Raw genomic sequence first — 25,501 nt, 5'->3', positions numbered from 1 at the left:
ACGTTCGCGACCCCGGCACTCGCGACCCGTGTCCGTGACTGGAGAGTACTAGAGACGGTGGAGACATTATCAGACCATTTGTACATCCGGTTCGATGTCTCCACGTCTTCCGGAGGCACGACAGACACGGATCGTCGTCCGAATGGCCGTGCTGCGAACCCTTCCCCTCGATGGGCCCTGAACAGCCTAGATCGTGAAGCGGTGGAGATAGCGTCCCTCGTCCAGGCCTGGACAACATCTTCCGAGCCTGTGGAGGTCGAGGAAGAGGCAGCCTGGTTTCGAGAAGCCATGTCACAAGTTTGTGACGCAGGTATGGCACGAGCCAAGCCACGGCCTCCGAAGCGCCAAGTGTACTGGTGGTCTCGAGAAATCGAAGAACTCCGATCCCGGTCCAACAGGGCGAGACGCCAGTACACACGGTGCCGCCGACGAAGGCAGACCCGAGACGTCGTGGAGGAGACGCGGCTGTACAGAGCCTATAGAGAGGCGGTTAAGGCGCTGCAGCTATCCATCTGCGAGGCGAAGGCGAGCGCCAGAGCGGAGCTTCTCGAGACGCTAAACCGAGATCCATGGGGGAGGCCGTACAAGGCGGTCAGGGGCAAATTACGCCCCTGGGCCCCCCCCTTGACGGAGAGTCTCGAGCCTCGACTGCTGGAGCTGGTTGTTTCCAACCTGTTCCCGAACAGACCGGAACACCAGCCCCCAGCAATGGCACCTCCCCATCAGCTCGTAGGGTATGAGGTTGCGGAAGTCGTGGTGCCTCCGGTAACGGAGGCAGAGCTAGATGCAGCCGTGCTGAGGCTAAAAGCTAAAAACACGGCACCGGGTCCAGACGGGATCCCGGGACGCGTTCTCGCTCTGGCGCTGCGGGCCCTGGGGGAGAGATTCCGCGGGCTACTGGATGCCTGTCTACAGTCCGGCCGATTTCCGACCATCTGGAAAACCGGCCGGCTCGTCCTCCTTAAAAAAGATGGGCGTCCCGCGGACTCTCCATCAGCCTACCGTCCGATCGTGTTGCTCGACGAGGCCGACAAGCTCTTCGAGCGTATCATCTGCTGTCGCATCATCAAGCACCTCCGGGGAGTAGGACCTGACCTGTCCGAACACCAGTTTGGATTCCGAGAGGGCAGGTCGACCGTAGATGCGGTCGCGCGCATTAAAGCCCTCTCGGATGAGGCGGTTGACCATGGTGGGGTTCTCCTGGCGGTGTCCTTGGATATCGCCAATGCCTTTAACACCCTGCCATGGTCGTGCATTAGGGAGGCGCTGAAACACCATAAAGTGCCTCCCTATTTGTGTCAAATAGTCGGGGCCTACCTTTCGGAGCGGTGTGTGGAGTATCCGGTCCGGGGCGGCGGGCTGACAAGGTGGGAGACATCGTGCGGTGTTCCACAGGGCTCGGTCTTAGGGCCGCTCCTGTGGAACATTGGATACGACTGGGTGCTGCGGGGGGAGCTCCTCCCGGGGTCAAGTGTGACTTGCTACGCAGACGACACGCTAGTCACCTCCCGGGGGACCTCGTACCGGGAAGCAGCACGCCTCGCCACCGTGATGGTAGCACAGGTGGTGAGACGCATAACGATGCTGGGTCTGGAGGTGGCGCTGCACAAGTCCGAGGCGCTCTGCTTCCACGCTGCCCGGAAGGCCCCACCTGCAGGATCCAGCATCGTCGTTGGTGGCACTCGAATCGAGGTAGAGTCCAACATGAAATATCTTGGACTTGTCCTCGACTCCCGCTGGAGCTTCCGCGAGCACTTTGCCCGCCTGACCCCCCGACTAATGGCAGCATCGGCCGCACTGAAGAGGCTGATGCCCAACATCGGGGGGCCGGAGGTTGCGAGCCGCCGTCTGTATATGGGGGTGGTGCGATCGATGGCCCTGTACGGGGCGCCGATCTGGGCGGTGACTCTGGTGGCCCGAAATGTCGCCCTGCTGAGGAAGGCTCAGAGGGCGATGGCCATCAGCGTCGTACGCGGGTACCGCACCACCTCATATGATGCGGCGTGCCTATTAGCGGGAACGCCTCCTTGGGATCTGGAGGCGGAGGCCCAAGCGGCCCTGTACGAGTGGCGCAGGGACCTCCGGCTCCAGGAGTACCATCCTGCGCCCAGGGAAGTAGAGGCGCAGAGGCTCCTCGTCCGGCAGTCCATCGTCCTCCAATGGGAGGAAGAACTAGCTGGGCGCGAGGGAGGACACAGGACTGTCGAGGCGGTCCGGCCGGTCCTACAAGACTGGCTGGAAAGAGAGCGGGGCTCGCTAACCTTCCGGTTGGTGCAGGTGCTCACGGGTCATGGCTGCTTCGGGAGCTACCTGCACCGGTTCGCAAGACGGGAGGTGACGGCCGAGTGTCACCAGTGCAGCTGCGGCGAGGACACGGCGCAGCATACCCTGGAGGAATGCCCAGCCTGGGCGGGGCAGCGCCGTGACCTCATGGCAGTGGTGGGGGACGACCTCTCCTTGCCGGCCGTAGTTAAGGCTATGGTCGCCGACGAGAGGTCGTGGAAAGCGGTCCTCTCCTTCTGCGAGGATGTAATGTCGCAGAAGGAGGCAGCGGAGAGGGAACGGGAGGCCGACCCAGCCTCGCACCCGATCCGCCGCAAGCGCGCAGGGGCTCGGAGGAGGGCGTATGCCCATCTCCTCCCCCCTACCTAGCGAGGTCTGGGCAGCGGCGCGGGGGCGTCGCTGCCCATTACATAGGCCTCGCAGAGAAGGCGCGCGTGGTGTGCCCACGCGCCTTCTGAGGAGGCAGGGCTAGAAGTTACTCCCTAGCCCCCCCCCCCAGAGAAGGGCCCGCTGCATGTGGTAGTGGCGGGCGGCGCCGGCGTGGTCACGGTTGCGTACTTAAGAGAACCCGTGGCCACGCCCCATTGGCGGCGCGCAGGCATACCGTTGGTTTTTTAGTGGGTAGTGGCGCCTTTTGCCGAGTCCCACATAACCCGCACTTTCTCCCCCGAGGGTGTGGGTATGCATAAAGCATTTTTCCAACGAAAAAAAAAAAAAAAAAAAAGGTTAGAACTGCGACCTTCACAAAAACGAACTGCTACTAGAAAAGTGGGCTAGGTTAGAACTGCGAACTTTACAGAAACCTACTGCTACTAGAAAAGTGGGTTAGGTTAGGTTAGAACTGTGACCTTCACTGAATCCAACTGCTACTAGAAAAGAAGCTTAGGTTAGGTTAGAACTGCGACCTTCACAGTGTAATGTATGTAAACAAATGATGGGGAATATATTTCTTGTTTTAAAACCAGCTGATGAGCAAAGGGTTCAAAGGTTAGGTTGGTTAGATATGTGCTGATCAACTGATTTTCCAGCTAATCAATTTTTGCGAATCAGTTAAGTTGTAATCCAAAAAGAAATAATCCGCTTAGCCACTGATTGCTTATATTAACTAAATTTGATTAATGGTAGCTCGCTTTCTAGCTTACTGCCGATCAAATAATGAATTTGCCAACCAAATCCATTTAGAGCAGCTCAGTATGACATTAATTGCGAACTGGTTTAGAAATACTTGCTAACCTTAAGTTGCTGACCAATTATACATTTTGGCTGACCAAATGTATATTTTTGTTCATCAAAATATTTGATTTTTATGCCAATCGATTCCATTCCTATCCAGTATCAATAGTTTCCTAAGGGTCAACTTACGGTAATGTACCTACTAAAAAGCCACAAATTAAAAAACTTTTTCCATACATTTACTATGGAGAAAATGTGAAATTTTATTCACAGTTTTCTATCTCGTCCATCAGTCCTACAGTAATGTTTTCATACAGTATTATGGTCCTTAAACGTAACAGGGCTGATTGGCGAGATAGACAACTGTGAATAAAATTTCACGTTTTCTCCATAGTAAATGTATAGAAAAAGTTTTTTTTAAATATTCTGGCTTTTTAGTACATTACCTTAAGTTGACCCCTAGGAAACTATTTATACTGGATAGCAATGGAATCGATTATATATATATTCTACCTGCGAACCATAAACCATAAAAACCAACTTTTGTAAGTCGTTATACAACCATATTTTCGTAGATCTCCTTCCCCTGCCTCCCCCGCACCCTATACATTAGACAAAACGACATAGATTCTTAAATCACGCGGGTGAAACCGCGGGCAAAAGCTAGTGTTTTATAGAGGGCATCGGATAAGAAATCGGTTTTTATAGGCGATCAATTCATTTTGGGACATCGACGTAAAGTAATCTATTGTAACAATTGCAACGTAGGTAACAAGCAAATATTCATTGATTGTTTAACATATGAGAAACATGTTTTGTGATAACTAAAATATCAAACGTCAAATTTTAGTTCCATCTACATTGATTGTGAAATGCGAAGCAGAAATTGGAATTAGACTACACATCAATACAATCAATTTTAGCTACAAGGCAGCAGTTCTGGTTTCACCGAATCCCAATTACTATTGTAAACATACAACATAATACAGTACGTGTATGGTGCCCATAGTACCTACAATGTTTATGGAGTTTATGACAGCAAAAACTTCGAAATTATCATAAGTGAAGCTTACCTTGGGGATCGGTCGGATATAGCTGGATGTCGTAGAAAAGGCTTTTGACGCGATTGGCGGGCGCCGGCTGGTCTGGCTTGCCCACCTTTCTCTCCCAAGCATTCGCTACCTCTCTGAAACAAAACAATTAAATCATTATTAGACTATACCTTAGTATATTCACATAATAAATGCCTTAAAAAAATTGAATAATGGTTCTTCCGATACACACATTTTTAATGTGCAGTAAATCCGCATTATAGACAGTTTTATAGACACTCATAAAAATGAATTAACTAAATTCAAGTTTCATATCAAAACGAGAGAGCTCCAATGTCAATACTAGTATAAGATAAGACGCCTGCCGTAGCGTAGATACTGTAACTACTGTAACAATGAAAAATAGTGAACTGCGCGCACGTTGTATTTATATTTATCAGTGTTTACAAGTAAAACTAGATTTCTGTAGATTAAACTTCTCGAAGGGTGAGTACAACGAACAAGAAAAATCAATATCTAGTCATGTACCTTTAATATAGAATTCCCAAAGACTTACCCCATCGCTAAGAACAATATACTTGTTACGAGTCATTCGGCATCATTTGATTTCTCAGAATCAATGGATAGTATTTTTTTGTAAACTAAAAACAAATTTAATAGGTATCCAACATATTCCCTATTCTATTTATAAATAAAGCAGGTAGTTAGTAAAGAACCTCACGAAAGCTACCTTAAAACTTTGACCCCCTGTCACCCGGTAATTCCATGTAATTCAAACAGCTATAGGCCCTACTATACCTATAAGTAAACACATTATAAAAGAGTTGAGGACATAAAAAAATGTTACAAACCTAAGTCGAATATGCCATGCTATATATATGTATATGTACTATATAATATGTAATATGTATCTATTACAAAAGCTGAAAAGGCTTTTTTAATACAGTTGCTTAAAAAGTGCTACTTTTCGTGGCTGTTTAACGTGCGGAAAGTTGGTTTTCGCGAACTAGTGCTTTTTACTTTTCCAATTTTTTAAAATTTTTACTTGTTCCAATTCATGACTACTTATTGATGAGTGTTAATATTAGTTTTCTTTAAACGTCGTAATCAACATAAAAACCTACTGTTAATGTAAGAATATGAAAAATATGCATATTTCATATTTTATTACTTACCTCTTCATCATTATAAGTATTATAACACGTTTATTTTTAAAATGTCGAAAAACCGTTCTTAATAAGTTGTCTGAATGGAACGGAACGCCTGTCAAAGAAGGCGTATTTTCTTACTGCAAGAATGTTTTAAGTTTCCAAAGGCAACATTCGATATTGTTTTTATAAATGTACGATACACAAATAATCGTAAATAACGATATTTAGGTAATAATAGTACAATGTTTATTTACAATTGTTTCTCTTATAGAACATGCATTAGAAAAAAAAATATTGAAGTGGGTTCAATAATAATAACAAAATCTATTCTAGGTCGTGTTTTAATTTATCGCCACTCATTTCGAATTTCCTCTTTTCCGCACTTGTATCGTAAATAACTATTTCAAACAGCAATTTAACAGTGAAATTGGTTTCATAAAAAAATCCCTTTATTTTATAAAACATAATAAACTAAAACAAATATTCAAAAATGTCTTCGTAAATTCTAAATGTCTGAGAAGGTATAGTGTTAATTTTATGAATTGAGCTTGTTTACTCAAAGAGTCTCAAGAATACAATACCATTGAGTGGTAAACCACAAATTAGGATAACTACCTCGTAGTAAAAGCAGATTATAACTGCCTTGAAATGTTAGTATAGATTAACGACTCTATTTATTTAACAATAGATTACAAAATATAATGGCTAACATAACTTTTATTGCATTTTACAACCGTCGACACTCAAAGTGTCTAAGATGGATATGATTTCACAAAAGATTGAATATGATATTATCTTTTTAGACCATTTTAACCCCATTCAACAAAGAATAAGGCTAAAAATTCAATATACATGCAATGCACTTCTAACTTATTTTGTAAGTAACTGGTAGGCGGCTACGAGAACAAAAGCAGATAATAGTATTGTAATAATACAATGCCATTGTTAGTACAGGTAAGTGAATGAGCTCAGTTGAAATAATTTAAACTATATGTAAGTGTGTCACAATTATCATCACCGAGAATATTTTTTACCGTACTTCAAAATATAATGAAAAATCTTCAATCGCAAAAAGAAAGGTATGTTCATAAACGGTAAATATCTGAGTAATCTTAGACTCGCGGACAACATAGTACTCTTAATTTTAAACTAACACAAAGTCAAAGTTTTAGTCCTCTCAACGGAACGTCTTTACTACGGCAGGAAAGTACGTGAAGCAATTGAAATCAGAGAACATTGAAATTTCAATTAAAATAAGGGACAGGGGATTTCGTCTTCGTGGAATCCAGTGATTAGCAAATGTAAGGGGGAAAAAACATCTCATCACATACCATCGGATGTTGTGTGTTGTGTGTAGGCAAAGTGACAACCCTAGCGTACAAGTTAATAATCCAGATCAAGTGCGGGTAGTTCGCAAAACTCGCAGCAAGAACATATTGATACAATTCCTCGCCAGTCTGCCTGTGACCACGAACGTAACGTCAGTTCGAAACGTCAGGCCATAAATAAACGTGTTTTTACGCGATTTAGTCCTGTGTTACTTTAAAATTATGAGTGAAAAATCGTGTTAGTTTAAATCAATATATGGCAGTACTCTTCTCAGAAAGTGCATCACAGCTAGTCTATGATGAATAAAATCCATACTGTCAGCAACGAAACTAGTCTGAATTTAATAAAAACGACAAAAACGAACGTAATGACAAACAATAAAAAAATCACCATAAATGTTAACAACGTCCCTATAATATGTTGAGGAATATATATACCTGGGTAAAAAAATATTTTTAACCTAGATGAACTAACTAGATGTGTAAATAATGGCCTGGAACAAGTTTTGGAGCCTCAAGGAAGTTCTCAAGTCAAATATTCCGATAAAACTGAAAAAAATTGTCTTGGATTCGTGTGTCTTACCGACTTTATCTTATGCATCGCAAACATGGATATTGTCGTCAAGCTCACTATACTTATTAACCTATCGAATGAGCTGATGCCTTTACTGACACTGAATACTGATATCACAATGAATGTTAGTCAGAATCTACAATAGACATCTCATTATTCTAATAACACCATAAGAAAGTCCTTGAATAGATCCTAAAGCAAATATCACTCTTCCCGTGGCTTTGCTCGCACACAACCTCCTTTTCTTACTGTCGTTCGCGCGTATACCCTCTTGTTTTACCCTTAAAAATCACAACAACCTAGAAGCGGTTATTTCACTTAAACGTGACTACGAGCGCCATCTACTCCATGACGTTGGCAGCTATTAGCCGATTCGCGATATTCGCGACAGATATTCAATAAACACACGAAATGAACATATAGCCGCAACCGAATACAGAACCTCCTCCTTCTATGAAATTGAAGTCGGTTAAAAATAAGATAGCAACAACTCAGAGCCATGCTTACGCTTCCTAAACCTAAAACTGAGAACAAAAGATAAAAAAAGTGCATATATAAGAGTCATAGACGCCTTACTACACTGCAAAAAACTAAGTGGAAATGGGCCGGCCATATTGCACGTATGAAAAACGCCAGGTGGACCAAAAAGATAACCACATGGACCGGCCCTACCGGTAAGAGAAAGCAATGAAAGCCAGCGCAGGGATGGGGTAACGAAATGGTAAAAAGATCGATTAATTTTCTATTTCTTGTTCATCATTAAAATGGTAGTAAGAATGGACCTTTGCTATTTATATTTGTCTGTATTTTGCGGGGTTAAATGAGTTCTAGTCTAGAACTCAAAAAATCTTTTGTGTTGAGGGTTGAGGACGATCCCTCCACGTTTACTGATTACAAAACTGATTATATAGTTAAATTTTTGACCAGTTTTGCCGATTGTGGTCAAGACCCGTATCGTCATCGAAATCGTAATTCCGATGTAACACTTTTTCTAGTTTATCTAGATTCTAGAACACTATCTGTACTCTGTAGCACACTATTGTAAAACAATACGTGATTGGTCAACAACTTGTAAAGAACCACGGTAAGCACCCAAAAGTCCCAAGCCTACTTATGACAGAAAACAAGGACAGCAAATACACCGGAATAAAAAACTTACTGTTGTAAATATTGATCACAAGTTGAATTACAATCACAATTATATGATAAAGCACAGGAAACCAGGATCCAACTACACAATAAAGTTAAAGTTTTATTAAACATCATTATATAATTAACATTTATACATATAAGATGTCGTTTTTAGCATAATACTTGTAGTAATGAAGTCATGCCGTGAACTACTGTCGACTTACTGAACTTGTTATCAGTTGTGGATATTTCCGACATGTCTACGCAAATGCCCGTTAAGTGCCCTTTAGCATGCTAAAACTGATGTTATTTTATTAATATTTCACCCTTCCATAGAAATTTATTTTTAAAAATCTATTAATAAAAATCCCTTACAAAATTATAAAAGTAAGTGATCTGTTCGGTTGAAACCTGTCAAAAAACAATCGCTGATGGTGTACTTACTACAAATCCTTTACAAAAAACCGCAACTAAATCGGTCGATCTGTTTTGGAGAAATAATTTCTTCAGCAATCATCAAATCGGCTTCTCATCCTAAATCCATCTCCGATCCGTCGGGTCATAACCAAAACCATCATGCAACTCCTTTTGCTAAAGGCATCAACTCCGGATTAACCAGCCTACCGGTAGCTAGATGGATTTTCCAAAAATCGTACTTAACAATGTATGAATAGCGATTTTTCTAATCTTAATATCTATATTTGATCGAATAATTTTGTTTTTTTGGTTTTCTAACCTAACCTAACTCATGTAACTCATTGATAGAGAAAGATAGTCTTATTGAGATTCCTATAAGAGGAAAGAGAATATAGTGCCATGCTTTGTTCTTATCACCGACCGGGTTTTTTTTCATGGTCGGGTTATGGCAGCATAGGTAGGAGGCGATGGCGAAATACCAAAATTTATAAGAGTGAAAGAGAAAAAGGATTATGCTGCCATACATTAACCTGTCAATACATGAATATGTCTTTCTCTTACCCCTGGTCGCTCGGTTTCATGTCTATAACTACTATACTATGTCTATGATTATTTCAAAAGGTATGACGGTAATTCAATTATGCCCTTACAAAATTATGGTTATCAGACTGCAGAATTCAATTTTTGGTAAACAATATTGGAAGTCAGGTAATTTTTAAGGTTCATCCTTGACCTTTGCTTGATTCTTACAGAACGCGACACCTGTTTAGAAATTAACCGGTTCTATTCGGTATCTCGCTAGTTACATTTTCGCATTCTTAGCTAATCTGATTATTTAGGTACGTTGAAAATTTAGAGGGCTATTGCAATTTTATGGCAGATGGCATTTATTTTAATCTAAGAGCCTGTTTACACATTTGGTTAGTGTTAGTGTGGCACACACAGTAGTGTGATACATTTGGTTTGGTGAGTGTTTGGGTAGTGCAAATTCATACATCTGCTACTTGCGTTTAGTAGTAAACTCGAACTCGAGTTTCCTATTCCCGTGACCCGTTTTCATTGGTCTTGTGTTTACTTAAGTATAGGAGAGAGTCGTCGATCGTGTAGATTTTTCATTAAATAACTTAATGTAGTTTATTTACACGTTGATCACTAAACAATGTTTCAGTGATATTACAATTAATAAATTAATTATATATAGTATACAGCTAAAAACGAACGAAAGAGAGAAACAATATGATTTTAGTGGAACTTGATATATTTATTGATGTGGATTTGTAACAACATAACTTGTGACCTAGGTATATAAGAGAAAAATACGAAATACCAGTATTTAACAACAAATTTAAACTAGTTTATGGTGTAGATTTTATAAATTGTCTGTTGTTATGCTTATATTTGTGTTGACACTGTCAGTGACTCGTCGTAAGGGTACTGATAGTACTGTAGTTAACAAAACAATGAGCACTATGGTAACGTTATATAATTTCCATATCCTGGCTAATTCATCTTTTAAATCCGTATATTTAGTAAGTGTTTCAGCTATTGTATTTTACAAATTATGTGTTTTCGGGATTGCGATATCTATTAAAAGGGCTGTTTGTCATGTCAGGTCTATTAAAGTGTGTGGTTCGGTCAGTTAGAATAGCTCTATTAAAAATACATTTTGTAAGTGTGGTATTCTAAAATAAAACATTTTCCGGAATATACTTTTAGTAAGTGACAGCTGCATGGCTGAGGAACTAGGTTGTATTTAATTGCAAGTTTCAGGTGTACTATATTGGCTATCTGCTATACTATTTTTCATAATGAACTTTTGGTAGTTACGGATCTCAATCATTTGATCCTGGATAGCCACCATAAAGCCCTCGATTTCTGGGAAGAGCTCACCGTGACAGGAATTAGTGAGGAGGGTCTCCATATATTTTACCGCCAGATCGGCTCCATGTGTCACCCTTTGGTCACGGATCTCTAAAAATGACGTATTTAACAAACTTTTTTTATAAGCTCTAACAATTGAGCCAGTATAAGCTACGGTATATATATTATATATGCTAGAATACATCAGTAACAAACAAACTACTTGTATTATACTCGTGGTATTAATATCCCGATGTGAACGCTCATGGTTCTCCTCAAATTAGAGAATCAGAATAAATTGATCGATTATAATTTGAAAAATATTTACAACACTTGTATTACTATGATACCTATACCTACATATTTGTACGTTAAATAAGCCCTTGTCGCTTCCCTTTGAATCATTACTATCATTAGTGTATAAAAATAATGAGTCATCACTCAAAATACTCCGTACTACGTTGTACGCTCCGTGCGGTGACGATGTGGCCTTCTGAGGGCGGGGATACTACAAAGCAATTATTGTCCAGCGTATGAACGGCAACGGACAAACAAACCCATTGTCTGACCCTAGCAAATGGCGCAATAATTATATCTTAATATTAATAATATGGTGATTTATAAAAGAGCTACATCCAGGATTGGAAATCTTTAGTATATTTTTCATCACACTTGCTCGAAAAAGATCTTATTTCATGCAGGTGTATTGAAGGACAAAGGCCTATTTAGTATTTTGTTGCCGCGTGAGATGAAAATAAAAGTTATAACTCACTCCTCACAAAGTTATAGCTTTTTTTATATTATGTTACTATTCATATGAATGAACCCTATTTATTTATGTTGAGGAACATATTTTCTTTCATAAAATATAAGTTTCATCCGTCAGACGTATGGGTGAAGGTCGACCATATATAACGTATCTCCTATTATTATAGAAAAAAAAAAGAATTAATTGAAAGACGACATGCATATTTTTCTCTTTTACAACCCATTATGTATAAACCAACTTTTTATGACAAGGTATGGCTATGTATCCTCCTAAGTCCTGCGGTACCAAATTTTGTACATAATAAAATTCACCCTTCAGTCCCAGCATTAAGTAAGTTACTATAGTAATAAACACCGATAGTACATATTTCGATACAAAATTTTTAGATGCCCCCGCTTTCAAATTTGAATGCTCGCGCGGAGTGTTCTGACAGTCCATAGGGTTGTAAATAGTCTGTTCAGGACTGACAGCAAATATTTATTGTGTGCAAAAAAATGAACAAGAGGCCTCTAGGACTATGATGTTTAAAAAAAGCTGGGACTTAGGAGGGTATGACAATAGCACAGCTGACGTCGATTACTGGGAAAGACGGATAACACTTTTCGCAAGATTTGATAACAACCTGAACAAAATGATTGAGAATCAGTAATTAAGGCTCTATGAAAAACTGTTAGTACTCATTCTCGTTTCCGATCTGACAATCGGGGAAGGATGTTAGTAAATACACATTCGTTCAATGCATTTCTAGAAGATGATTTAAGGATTTGCCACACTGGATGCGTTCTGCGGGCAGCGGTCAGGTCAAACCCGCATTATGCATGAACAACATTGACAGCAACCTTTGAAGTTAAAGTTTGACCTGACCGCTGCCGGCAGAACGCATCCAGTGTGGCAAATACTTTAGTGAAGGATGACTTGTACCAAGACCAAGCAAGTTCAAACGACGTGGACCGACAGATGAGATCACGGCCTGGCAGTAATTCAAATCGAACAAAGACGGTTAATTAGGGTCAGCATACATCCTGAGACGCAATCTCTGTCTCTCTAGGAAAAGATTTCGGTCGAGCAAAAAATTTTGTTAATTCAGGGCGTTTTCTGTGTGGTTTCACATGTATTCTTTGAAGGGTGTAATGGTGTATAAAAACACTTGGGATTTATAATAGGTATCCAAGATATCGAGGATTCTATCGACAAAGTTACATGTCAGTTTTATAATACATATTTACATCTTATGTCTATTTTATATTTTACCAGTTAGCATCAAATTATTACCAAATTTAGAAAAGTACTTATCGCCCAACTGTTCTGGTACATTTATTTTTTCAGTTAAAGTATTTTTCAACTAAAACAGAATATTACAAACCAAAACATTAAAGTTAATTTTATTTTTATCACACTTGCTCAAAAAAATCATTTTTAATGCAGGTGTACTAAAGGACGAAGGCCTATATTGATCCCGCGGAAGTTATGGATTGTGAAAAAAAACGGACTTTTTTCACAATCCATTTCCAAACTTCCATTCTAACATCCGAACAAACATCCATTCTAAACTTATATTACACAATTTTTAACAAGGTATTTTTTATGTGAAACGTCTTGTGATAAAAACGAGTGATATGTCTTTAAAAAACCCGTAGGGGTTGGATCCGATAAGGGTTCCGTTTTTTCCTTTTGAGGTACGGAACCCTAAAAAAAATTGAGATTCTCACAATGAACCAGAATGAACTCTTTCATTTGATATGTAACACGATAGGTATAGTTTGAAAAACTTAATTTTTTAATTTTCTCATTTACCCCCCCAAGGGGCCACCATGTTTAAAACTCATTTGTTTACGTTACATGGCCGTCTTTGGGTCACAAACTTACATGTGTGTACCAAATTTCAACTAAAGTAATTGGTCCAGTAGTTTCGGAGAAAATAGGCTGTGACAGACGGACAGAGAGACAGACAGACACACGAGTGATCCTATAAGGGTTCCGTTTTTTCCTTTTGAGGTACGGAACCCTAAAAAAGCTATGTTATATATTTGTATTCTACCTACTCACAATGCGCTTTCATTTAATACCTCACATGGTAGGTTTTTATTAAAAAAAATGTTAGTTTCTTGTAACAGAAAATTATACTGTTGTTCAAATTAATGTACTTCTCTTATGTTTTAATATTCCTGGTTAATTATTATTGAACATAAAAGGGTCGTGTCAGTTAGAACAAAAATTTGACAGTTCCGAACAACTGACAGGCCGGCGGACTGATAATCAGTGAGCCCCTTTAGTATGTTATATATTTAACCCTTTCATTTGATGCTGGGGCATGTAGTACCACGTTGGCATGGTATCTTTTCTTGTAAGAAAAAACAATTTTGTTTGTGCCGCCGACTTTATGACGTCACAGTTACTATTTCCACCATTTTCGCGCTTGTCATCTCATATGTTGTTAAGGACATCATACTGAATGCATTGATACCTAATATCCCTCTACTACGCCCTCATAGAATCTAAATAACGATATAGTATTAAATTGTGGGGTAACAGCTACCTATATAATACTAGAAGTGCTTTCTTGATGCAGAAAAGGGCTATCCGAATTATAGTTAGAATACCACAGTGGGAATCGTGCAGGGAGCATTTTAAAAAACTTAAAATTTTGACTGTGCCTTGTCTGTATATTTTAGTTATCCTATCAGGTCTAGTCAAAAATTTGGAGGAAACTGAAAGCGATTACGACAGAGCTTTGAGACTTGCAACGAGAAGAAAAGACCTTAAAAATAGTTTAGTGCCTAAATTCAAAATTGTACAACATTCAGCAAGCTACCAGGCAGTTCATCTTTTTAATAAACTACCGATAGAGTATAAACAGATCTCTGACTGTAAGGTATTCAAGCGCAAATTAAAGGCTTTTCTTGTAGAAAAATGTTACTACTCTATCAATTAATTTGTAAATGACATTTTAATTTGTATCGCAATAGTAACCTTTTTTATTAAAATAAATAATTATGTTTTTTATTGACTATTTTATGCATTGTGAATGACATACCTATAATATCAATTGTTGACATTATTATTATTATTTTATTCGTAGAAGTCATTAATTTAGTATTAGAATATTTTTTTGTTGTATTGTACTGTGAATAAACTATTTTTAATGTGATTATTTCAAGTGTTTAATGTATTTAATCATTTTATATCCATGAATTAATATTCGACACAATGTATATTGTTAAGAAAAAAAAATAAAAAAATATATATATACAATATATCCAGAGGCGCGGCAGCGTGTCAAAAGTTCAAAAGAAGAGAACTGGCGACGCTGCGGCAGTGTGTCACACAAACCATTTGGAGCCACTTTTGATCCCTACGTAACTCAAAATCGATTTAATATACACATATGAAATAGACCCTTAAGGCTAACTAGAACCCCAAATTTAATGAATATAGGTCAGCCGGTTATTAAGATGCATACATCTAAAAATCGGGGTTTTTCTCACTGACCTATTGACCCATGTACTGACGTACGTACGTACTGACTCACCTAACATCAAAAACCTAACCCACTTTCAGATGACCTAGCAAGTTGAAATTTGGCATCTAGATGGGAAATTGTATGTAGTGTTATTTGTATTATTATCCAAAAACTGTTATTATTTACACACTAAATTCTAACGGATTTGAATAGCAAAAATAAATTTTAGTTTCGAAATCAAGTATGATGAATACTAATAATTCCTGCTAGTTTTTACGTACACGCTGTATTATATTTGTCTATGTTACTTTTCTAAAATTTAGTTTGTTGATATGAAAACTAGCCAAGACAAATCCTGAACTTTAATTACATCCCCAGCAAACTAGAACTTGGCACCCATATAAATCTCAAATCTTTTTCCTGCGAAGGCAACGACGACGCATATTCTTAATATTGAACTTGGCTCTCATTTCACATTTATGTTTTTGATGGGATATACATATCCGAGATGACTTGAGCGAAAATCGATTTCTAGAAGACTTTTAGAGAAAATAATGACTGACTACTATACCAATGCTGAATTCAAGCTGCTTATTGTATATCATAATAAGTAATGACATTATGTTTAAATTCCGCAATTTACTTGTTGTTTCAATTATATTGCACATAAAATTTAAGACACTTTGTTTTTAAATGTGTAAGAAACATTTAAACTATTTTAAACGAAAATCGGCCTTTACTCTCCGGCTTCGAACTGTTGGCAATAATGTACTATTGTTCCATTAAATGTAAATAATATATTTATATCACATGTAGCAGCTCAGAAAACGCAAGTGCAATGCTGCCTACGACCCTATGAGTAAACTTCTATTAGGGCTTTATTTTCAACCGCCATATCGAACTAAACTGACATACAACAGTAAAAGTAGTAGGTACTTAGTCTACTTGAAAAAAATTACTCATTTTGCTTGAAGTGTTAAAACTACAAGTGTCATTTATGGGCCCTTTCTAACGAATTCTTCGAATTAATCGATTATATTTATGTTATTCTAAAGTATTAGGGACGTGGGAGACACTACTTCACTTGACTTGAAGGCTTCGGTATCAGCATTATCGCTCGTCTCATTTTTTGTTTATTTCTTATTTCGCATAATCTGTATTCGTCACTCGTTCTTTTTCATCTTTTCCGTTCTTTGTCATTACCATTTTTTGGTCAGTCTGTAACTTGTCCCTCTCTTAATAAGCCTTAAGTATTCGTTTTTCGTCACGCTTTTACTTGTTTGTACCTCTAGGTCTCTAGGTTTAAGTATAAGCCCGAGGCGTAGCGTAAACAACAACTTAGATCCCTTGTTAAACAAATAACTATTAACTAATCATGGCTTGTAATTTTTTTGTATAGCCTGTCCGATTTTCTAAGATCAAGTACGCCATAGTAAGACTGGCGAACTTAATCTTAGAAAATCGGACAGGCTGTACAAAGCGTAAGTTTTGGTTTTATTATTGTTTGTTTGTAAAGTATGTATAGAGGCATTTGTTGCCTGAAGATAAAAATAAAACAAATAAAGGTTTACACCCTCGACCGGTCTTTATTATTAAATTTGTTGCTGTAAAGTTACCCTAAATTTTAGATAGGTAATGGTAATAGAGATGTCAGGTTTTGAAGAATATTAAGTATTCGGCCACTCTCTCGTCAAAAATTATTTGTGGTAAATTTTAATTGTAAATAACTTGGGCCGAATACCGAATAGTTAGGAATATTCGTGGCATAACTAATTATAATTCGATAATCATTCTTCTACTAAATTATATGCTTATTTACTTCGCCGACGAAGAGTATCAATGCCACGCAAAGTGAGACGCCATATCATTTTCAGGGAGCATTAAAATGGGAATCGTTGACCTTAATTATGCGCGAGGAATTGAAAAACAAAAACAGCATCAACTGTAAAGCTGATACCGATAGTAGGACTCAAAACGTGCAACCCAGGCGAGCATTTATAAAAATACACCATGACATCATGGTGTGCGATCGAGAGGGATAGTCGTTTGTTTCTCTCTAGTGTTTATTATAAATACGCGACAGCATGTATTCGATTCGTGTTTGTACCCGTGTCCCTGCGGACGTGTGCGATTGATAAGCTTAGTAGACCAGGTACTACTATAGTCTGTTTCTTTTTCAACTATGAAGAACTGCCCATAGGAAAAGTATGGAATGTAAGCGTACAATCCTTGCATAGAAAATGTGTGGCGTAGTACATACATTTTCTTTCATAGTAGTATATTAAAAAAAAACAGACTAATCCTAAGCTCCGGCAAGCTCGGTTCTCCATACAAACGTAGTTCCGCTCTCATTTTAAAACGACTTGCTAGATTGCTCTGAAACTTTGTATTAACAATAGGATAAGGTATATCTATGCCTGTAATTAGTTTATACATATAGCTTCAGATACCATAGTTAAAAAAAATTTTTTTTTGACAATTTAAGTTTTTTATACAAAACTTGTTTTTGCTCTTATTCGTTTGTTTTATAGTTATTTGTGCAATGTTTCATTACAATACAACTGGAAGTTTTAAAATGAGAACGAAACTCCGTTTGTATGGGAAGGTGAAATTCGGCCGAGCTTGCCGGGGAGTCCGGGGACTCTTTTAAGTTGCTGTGACTTGTAGAAGGTTAAAGGAATTGGTTGCATGGTTTATTTCGAGCTGAGCTTGATTTGATAGTCGGTTTTTTGTTTAGAAGTCTTCTAGAAATCGATTTTCGTTCATGTCGTCTCGGACATGGGTATATTTGGTATCAGTGCATTCAGTATAACACAAGTTTATGAGATGACAGGTCCGAAAGTAGTGGGGGTAGTCGCTGTGACGTCATAAATTCGGCAGTACAAAGTTTTTTACTTTTTTTCTTTTTTTTTAAATACCATGTGGGGTACAAAATAAAAGAGCTTTGTGAGTAGATCACAAATATATAACAAATTGTAACATTTTCACTACTTGGACTAACAAATTATTAGAAAACGTTCAAAAATATCACAATCCACGCCTCGGCCCGGGCACGGCCCGGTCTAGCGTGAGCTACGTGAGTCATTCTTTAAGTGACAGAAGTTTACATGCGATCAGTTATTTGCGCTCACATTACCAGCAAATGAGAGCTTCAAATAAGTAGTTATTTTTATTAACATACCAGCTAGTGAACACTCTGTTGAATGTTCGAAAACTGATGAGAAAGTTGCATTTTATCCACATGTGTGGCAAAGTAATTTGATGCAATTTTTGAGTCGTTTATTATATGCGCTATAGTAAAATTGTAGTGTTGTAGTTGAGAAATATTTAATAACGAACGTTTGGATTTAACTTGGTTAAGATTTTGTTTGATGGTTACAGTGAATACATCCTCGCGTTGGTGTGCCCTCTTGGAAAAGAAGTAGTAGTAGTAGTAGTAATAAATCACGTTATTGTACAAAACAAAAATTGTTAACATGAAATTCATATAAATTTAGGTACAAAGGCGAGCTTAGAAGTAAATATATTATAATCAGTTCTTATTTGCTGATTTTGAATCTTCATATTTATTATAGGTATATTTTAGTTGAAATATCAACCGTTTGATTAAGTTTAGCAACTAATAGAAAAATTAATTAATTTTTTAATTACCTATAATAATTTCAATAATAACTTTTTATTTTCCCGAACTTTCCCGATTTCCCGGGATTTCTTGGAACTGATCCTGACCCAATCCCGGGATATGATAATACTATTACTTATTCTGTGCCGTAAGTATACATGTACATATATATGGTCGTTATGATGATATAAAGTCTAATTTCACGAATGAATGCCTGCAAAAAATAGCAATATGATAGATTTTTTACCGCTAGTGTATATGTATGTAATACTAGTTGTCTACATCATCATTGCCTATTTTGTTATTATATTTTACTATTACACACATTATGAATCTGTTAGTAGAAATACACGTGAGTAGCAACAATAATAATGTTAAACGTCAAGTCGTGATTGTTTACCTCGCTATGCCCCGCTAACATCACGAGCCACCACATGTTGTGATGAACAAGTATGATTTTATTTTTCATTGTTTATTTAATACAGTGCAAGCTTACAGTACTACACCAATTCACTTACACCCTAGAACAATTGATATATAAATGTCAGAAAAATTACAAAATAAAAACATGAAAGCAGATAAAATGTCAAGAAAGATATTTACAAATTCATTCAAATAATTACAATATTAAAGTTTATAAAATGTCAAGAAAGATAAAATGTACAATTCATTACAATCAATTTAATTATAATATTTAGAATTCAGAAAATGTCTAGCAGTATTGCATAAGTATGGTAAACTATTAGCGAACATGTCGGCATCTGTGTACTGAGCGAGCATTGAATGCACTCAACAGGGCGCGCGAGGTAGGAGCGTGCCTCGCGCTCGCGTAGCATATGCGAGCGGAAGGCCGCTGCAACAGACATGGCCAGCGGCGCGGCGCTACCGCCCCGTCCACATCCTGGGCTATCCTCTTAGGAACTACCAATCCCAACCTCTCCAACACCTCTGGACTGTCGACTCGATGATGAACGACCGAGAGAGACTGAACCAAGATTTGAATCATTCATCTGTATAACTACTTAATTTAATTAATTTAAGTTATAAAGAGTCATAAAAATGGAAACGCCATCAAACTACGAAGTTCAGGGGAATGGCTAAAAACAATTAAATCTACATTATAATATAACATTTAGGGCCGATAGAGACAGACTGCAATCCGAGCAACCAGTGCAAGTCCGTCTGTATCGGCCCCTAAAGATAAACTGTTTATCATCCCGTGTATCACTTGTACCTATACCACAGAATAAGTAATCGTATTATCATCCTATACTACTAACAATAAGTCTTGAGTCGGATTTAACTTTTAACCTATGTACTTCTAATAGCCGTATCGATTTGAAACTTGTTTCGTACAGAATATATACAGATGACAATAATAGTTGTTTGTTATACAAGGGTGCAAAGTTGTATTTTACCCGCGAGTGTGGAATTGAAACACTAGCAAGCGAAAGAATCCTGAGCTTAGCGAGTGTTTTAACACACGAGAAATAAAATACATTTGCACCCACCAACCAACACAAAAAAGTGCAACATGCAAAAAACAGCTCATAAAAAATAAGTCTTAATTTGTACCCATTATAATCATCATCAGGTTATAACCCTCATCAATATAGTATAACATTATGTATAATTTTTGTTGACAATGTTGACATTTCTGACGATGCGTTTTGAAATTGCATCGACTCAACTTGTGCGTTCAGAATTATATTCAACATCATTATAAAAAAAACAAATGTTTCATAAGTAATTTAGGTTTATGACTTAAAATCATTAAACAAAGCTAAATTTGGTATTTTTTATTAAATTTATGAGAACCATTATTATGAACGTTTTACGTTTTGTTATCCGTCAAAAGCTACTTAAACACGCTCCAAGATCAAATTACTTTCCCGACTAGTGGATAAAATGCGTTTTTAACCGCTTGTTTTAAAGAATAAAACACGGCTTTCCGAGCTAGTGAGGAGAAAAATAATTTGATACCATCGAGCTGATAGTGATGATGAACCCCGAAGATAGGCAGTGGAACTCTTCGGTGGCTTATAGTAAATTCGACCCCCTGAGATAGAATCATAAAATTAATAGCTCTGAAGAATCCCCTTGATTCTTAGTACCGCATAAGTACAGGCAAATAAGAGCGTTTCTATGTAAAAAATATTGTAGATAAGTACTACACTTTTAATTATTTTTATTTAGAAATCTTGTTTTCCGTTTCATTAACTACTCCACCTTTATGCTGGACAATGTTGGGCATTCAAACGAGTCATCAGCGCGTGACGATATGTAAGCTTTTGACTCTGACGTCATTTCATGTTATTGACCCGGTGCTTATACTTATACCTGGTCCGTGCACCTTGTATCACGATTGTGCTCCAATATTTTTACCACAACCTCTTATTTAATAAAAGCTTAGCGTTAACAGCTATTGGACAGATGAGATGTCAAATAATAACATTCATTCATTGTAGGTACTGCTTGTGCTTGTTACTTTAATTTAAAACGATGTTGTCAATATAAACATGTTATTATGTACTATTTATTTATTGATAAAGTTCGTCCGGATCCTTTTAAAATATTCTAATTACTTATAAGTATGTAATACTGTTTACATATACTTAAATTTTACATTTAAAAATATATAATCAATATTAGCCGTTGCTCGAAGTACAAATTAGAAAAAAAAAAATCTTTCCACCCTAGGGTGGGAGATGCAATTTTCCACCCGGCTATCAGCCTATGAAAGGCGAACTTTCCGAGTAGGAGAGATGAAAAATATTATTTAATGAGGTAAGTACACTTTCGGATAAAATGGAGATGTGTGACATCTAAATTCTTTTAGTTTTCATTATTTCAAAACGATGTAAATGCGGCTTACGATTGTATCTATTTGCCTTAGCTGAATAATTAGGAAAACTGCGTTGTCTTGACCAGGGATGTTGCGAATACTCGCATCCGCATCCGCAACCGCGGAACTTCCGCATTATTTTCAACATCCGCATTCGCATAAAATCGATGCGGAGCTTAATGCGGATGCGGATGTGGAACAGTTGGGTTAGCGGCGGCGTAAGTGCTAGGTAATTTCGTCATTAGCCAATAGGAATCTCGTTTCGTTTTTGTGATTCGTCAATCGAGCACTTTAGCCTATGACGGACAGCGACAAGAAGTGAATAATTTGTTTTCATTATCATCATATCAGCCCTTTATCGCCCACTGCTGGGCATAGGCCTCTCTTCCAGTACGCCACTTGTCCCGGTCCTGAGCTAATCTCATCCAGAAGTTTTATTTGGACTTTAGTGTACTAATGCAATTGTGGGGCACCTATATTTTAGTTCTAATACTAAGTCCCGCAACATCCCTGGTCTTGACATTAGCAGACAGCGACACTTATCTTGTAAAAATATTTACCCATCTAGTCATTCACAATTTCCAGGTGAGGCATGTACTTGAGAATTGTTTTTGTTTTGTATACCATGAGTATGATTCAATCTGTCCTAGATAGAAAGATTAACAGGGTAGGTAGTTTTGTGAAACCGACAATGACATGCAAATAGCAAAATTGAATCAACAATAATTGGCATAGCGGCGTAATTAATTACTGGATCACCTCTACCCCGGGCGGTAAACAAATCGACGCGAGCGTGATGTCATGCGTGCTGTGTTGTTGACCGAAACAGCGCAGGAGCATGCCATTTAGTATTTCCTTCGCCGTTGTTCTCGTCAAATACTTATTGAATGACATATCAATAATTAAATCTACGCTTACTTCATTTTCGTTGTTGATATTTTTTACAAAGGTGCACTGCAGCAATTTTAGACCAACAAACTAAAATTAAATTTTAGAAAAGTAATATAGACAAATATAATAAAGCGGGTACGTAAAAACTAGCCAAGCAGTCTTGGCACCCATATAGATCTCAATTCTTTTCCCGGCAAAGTTAACAACGACGCATATTCTTAAGATTGAACTTGGCTCTCATTTCATATTTATGTTTTTGATGGGATTAAAGTATACCAAAACGACTCCCTTCGTTCATTATTCTGGTTTGACGTTGGATAACGTAAATACAATGGTGATGTTACGTTTAGTGCCATCGGGCTTAGTTTTAACAGTGTTGGTACTTATGTTTGCAAATTTGACACTTGATGCTTACGACTGCGACAGACAGTAAGTTCTTTTCTGTACGTTTTTTTTATCTTGACTCAAAATTTACGTACGCGTTATTATCATTAATGCAAATGGTTCGCAAATGTCATTCTGTCCCACATTTTGTTGACGTTTTTGGTCTGCTTTGTGTGTCTATTTCTAATATTCAGTCAGTGATAGCATTCCATTCCGCCGACGGGTCCGGGATGCCTGTCATCGATCAAGTAAAAAATGTATGATTAAGTATAAATTTTTGCTTTTCCCCATTATTAAGTCCCCGGCAAGCTCGGCCGAATTGCACCTTCCCATACAAACGTAGTTCCGCTCTCATTTTAAAACTACATGTTGGATTGTAATGAACCTTTGCACATACAATGACATGAGGTATATCTAATCTAGGTCTGAAATTAGTTTATATAGCTCCAGTTTATAAAACAAACGAAATAGAGCAAAAACAAGTTTTGTATGAAAAACTTAAATTCGCTGTATTTTTTTTAAATTATGGTATCTGAAGCTACATAAACTAATTACAGACATAGATATTCCTGAACCTATTGTAAGTACAAAGTTTTAGAGCAATCTAGCTAGTCGTTTAAAAATGAGAGCGGAACTACGTTTGTATGGAGAACCGAGCTTGCCGGAGACCCTTAAAACTTAACAAACCTCTATAACATTTTGTCTTTTTCTAGTATTTAAGTAATCATAATAACAAAAGTCCCTATCTACAGTATCTACAGACAAACTATTATAAATGGCACTTTAGATTTAACAAACTTTTTGATTAACTATAAATTATTGTTGTAATTTTGTACTGTCATAACTAATCGCAACTTATTAGTAATGTGCCGTGCTGCCGTGCCCTTCGCCGCCGATGAATACTCGTAAGATAATGATGACAAATAGACAACAACACCTAAGCTTTTCCATTTCGCCTATAACACGGGGATTGGGCGGTGCTCTTATTGGTTCAAGAACACTCCTTTTGACGTTTAACGTCTTTAAAATTTGTGACCGAGATGTTTTTTTTTGCATAAATTTGACGTGTGCGTTATGCTATGCAAATTATGCAGTATGTTCCACCAAGCAAGGGTAGCATAAGGGAACGATTCCGGCATTAAAATACCTGTTTTGATCTCAGTGCAAGGCGGAGGGCCGACGTGCTGGTCAAATTACATTACAGACAAAAAGTACTTATAATTGCTCCTGTGGGTTAAGTTAAAAAACTAAAGCTTACCTGGCCAAAGTTCCTTTAAAGACTCCATTAGATTTTGTAGCATAGACATGAATGACGTCAGCTATGAACGGTTCACTAGTCTCTAACGCGATGGCCTGCTGTTCGCAAACAAGAGGCTCTATTCTGCACGATAAGGCGGACCGTTTGGTCGATGTCGCCCGAGGATATGTGTGAGGGCGAGCGGAACTAAACACCGCGGCCGATATGTCTTCGCTTCTCCTTTGCTTCCTAGAGCATAAAGCACTCGCAGCATTCTTCAGTTGTGTTTGGAATCTGTTTCGCGGGGAGCTCAGAATACCACCATCCATCTTCGGACACAGTTTAACTGCACTTAGTGTATGTTTGAATCCATATTTATCGTGTTACACAGCACTTAATAGTTTAATGTTTGACACCGTGTTTCATCCATTCGTGATGGGACGGTCACTGGTAATCGATAAAATTTATAAATACAGCCTTACGGATAAAATGTGTTCGGGAATGCGTTTATAATAAGATTAAATAAAGAACCGTACATATTTATTCAAAAGTCCAGAAGATAACTCTACGGAACGGTGACACCCAAAGTAGTCGAACACATTTCATTCACATTCAAATGGACATAACAAAGGACTCCACACATGTCATAAACTATGCAGTTTGTCATAGTGATGTAGTGTACCTACAGTCAACGAAAGAGCACACTACGAGTAGGTGGGTGAATTACTCAAAAGGATTTCCATACTTTTTTAAGGATCCGTACCCAAATGGTAAAAACGGGACCCTATTACTAAGACTCCGCTGTCCGTCCGTCCGTTCGTCCGTCCGTCTGTCATCAGGCTGTATCTCATGAACTGTGATAGCTAATAGACAGTTGAAATTTTCACAAACGACGTATTTCTGTTGCCGCTATAACAACAAATACTAAAAACAGAAAATATTTAAGTGGGGCTCCCATACAACAATCATGATTTTTTTGCCGAATTTAATCGAATTTAAACTGTTGTGAGACATACTAATATTAAATCATTTTACGGTTTAGACTCACTTGTTTTAGTCACTCGCGCGAGTGACTAAAACAAGTGAGTCTAAACCGTAAAATGATTTAATATGATTTTTTTGCCGTTTTTTGCGTAATGGTACGGAACCTTTCGCGCGCTAGTTCGACTCGCACTTGGCCGGTTTTTGTTAAAAGATTTTAAACATTTATTTCGAATAGCTTTAATATCTTAAATAAATCCGGAAATCCTATCCTTAACTCGTAACAGTTAATACCAATACCAATTAATGAAACATTATATCATCAAACATTTACAGTACATTT

General features: G+C 38.1%; 1 protein-coding gene and 2 long non-coding RNA genes across 12 annotated transcripts in view; 2 read left to right on the top strand and 1 right to left on the bottom strand.

The window, feature by feature from the left end:
- The window catches only part of LOC134753945 (uncharacterized), a 102,035-nt gene that overhangs the window by 32,526 nt on the left and 44,008 nt on the right, over nucleotides 1–25,501 (bottom strand). For 4 of the 10 annotated variants that reach the window (XM_063689968.1, XM_063689966.1, XM_063689967.1 and 1 more), the window contains one exon: nucleotides 4,530–4,642. In XM_063689968.1, the coding sequence (XP_063546038.1) occupies nucleotides 4,530–4,631 (102 nt within the window). In that variant the 5' untranslated portion in view covers nucleotides 4,632–4,642. Of the gene's footprint in view, nucleotides 1–4,529; nucleotides 4,643–8,720; nucleotides 8,866–24,198; nucleotides 24,625–25,501 lie in introns of those variants that run through there. The other 6 variants (XM_063689964.1, XM_063689962.1, XM_063689963.1 and 3 more) reach the window with 4 other exon arrangements.
- Nucleotides 1–25,501, top strand: part of LOC134753987 (uncharacterized) — a 234,832-nt gene that overhangs the window by 174,964 nt on the left and 34,367 nt on the right. The gene's annotated exons all lie outside the window — the stretch shown is intronic.
- The window catches only part of LOC134753988 (uncharacterized), a 146,518-nt gene that overhangs the window by 117,932 nt on the left and 3,085 nt on the right, over nucleotides 1–25,501 (top strand). The window lies entirely within an intron of this gene.

The sequence above is a fragment of the Cydia strobilella genome, chromosome Z, assembly GCF_947568885.1.
Source record: "Cydia strobilella chromosome Z, ilCydStro3.1, whole genome shotgun sequence".
NCBI classification, from domain to species: Eukaryota; Metazoa; Arthropoda; class Insecta; order Lepidoptera; family Tortricidae; genus Cydia; species Cydia strobilella.
The sequence above is the reverse complement of the archived record's forward strand: the minus strand, read 5'-3'. Positions and strand labels throughout refer to the sequence as shown.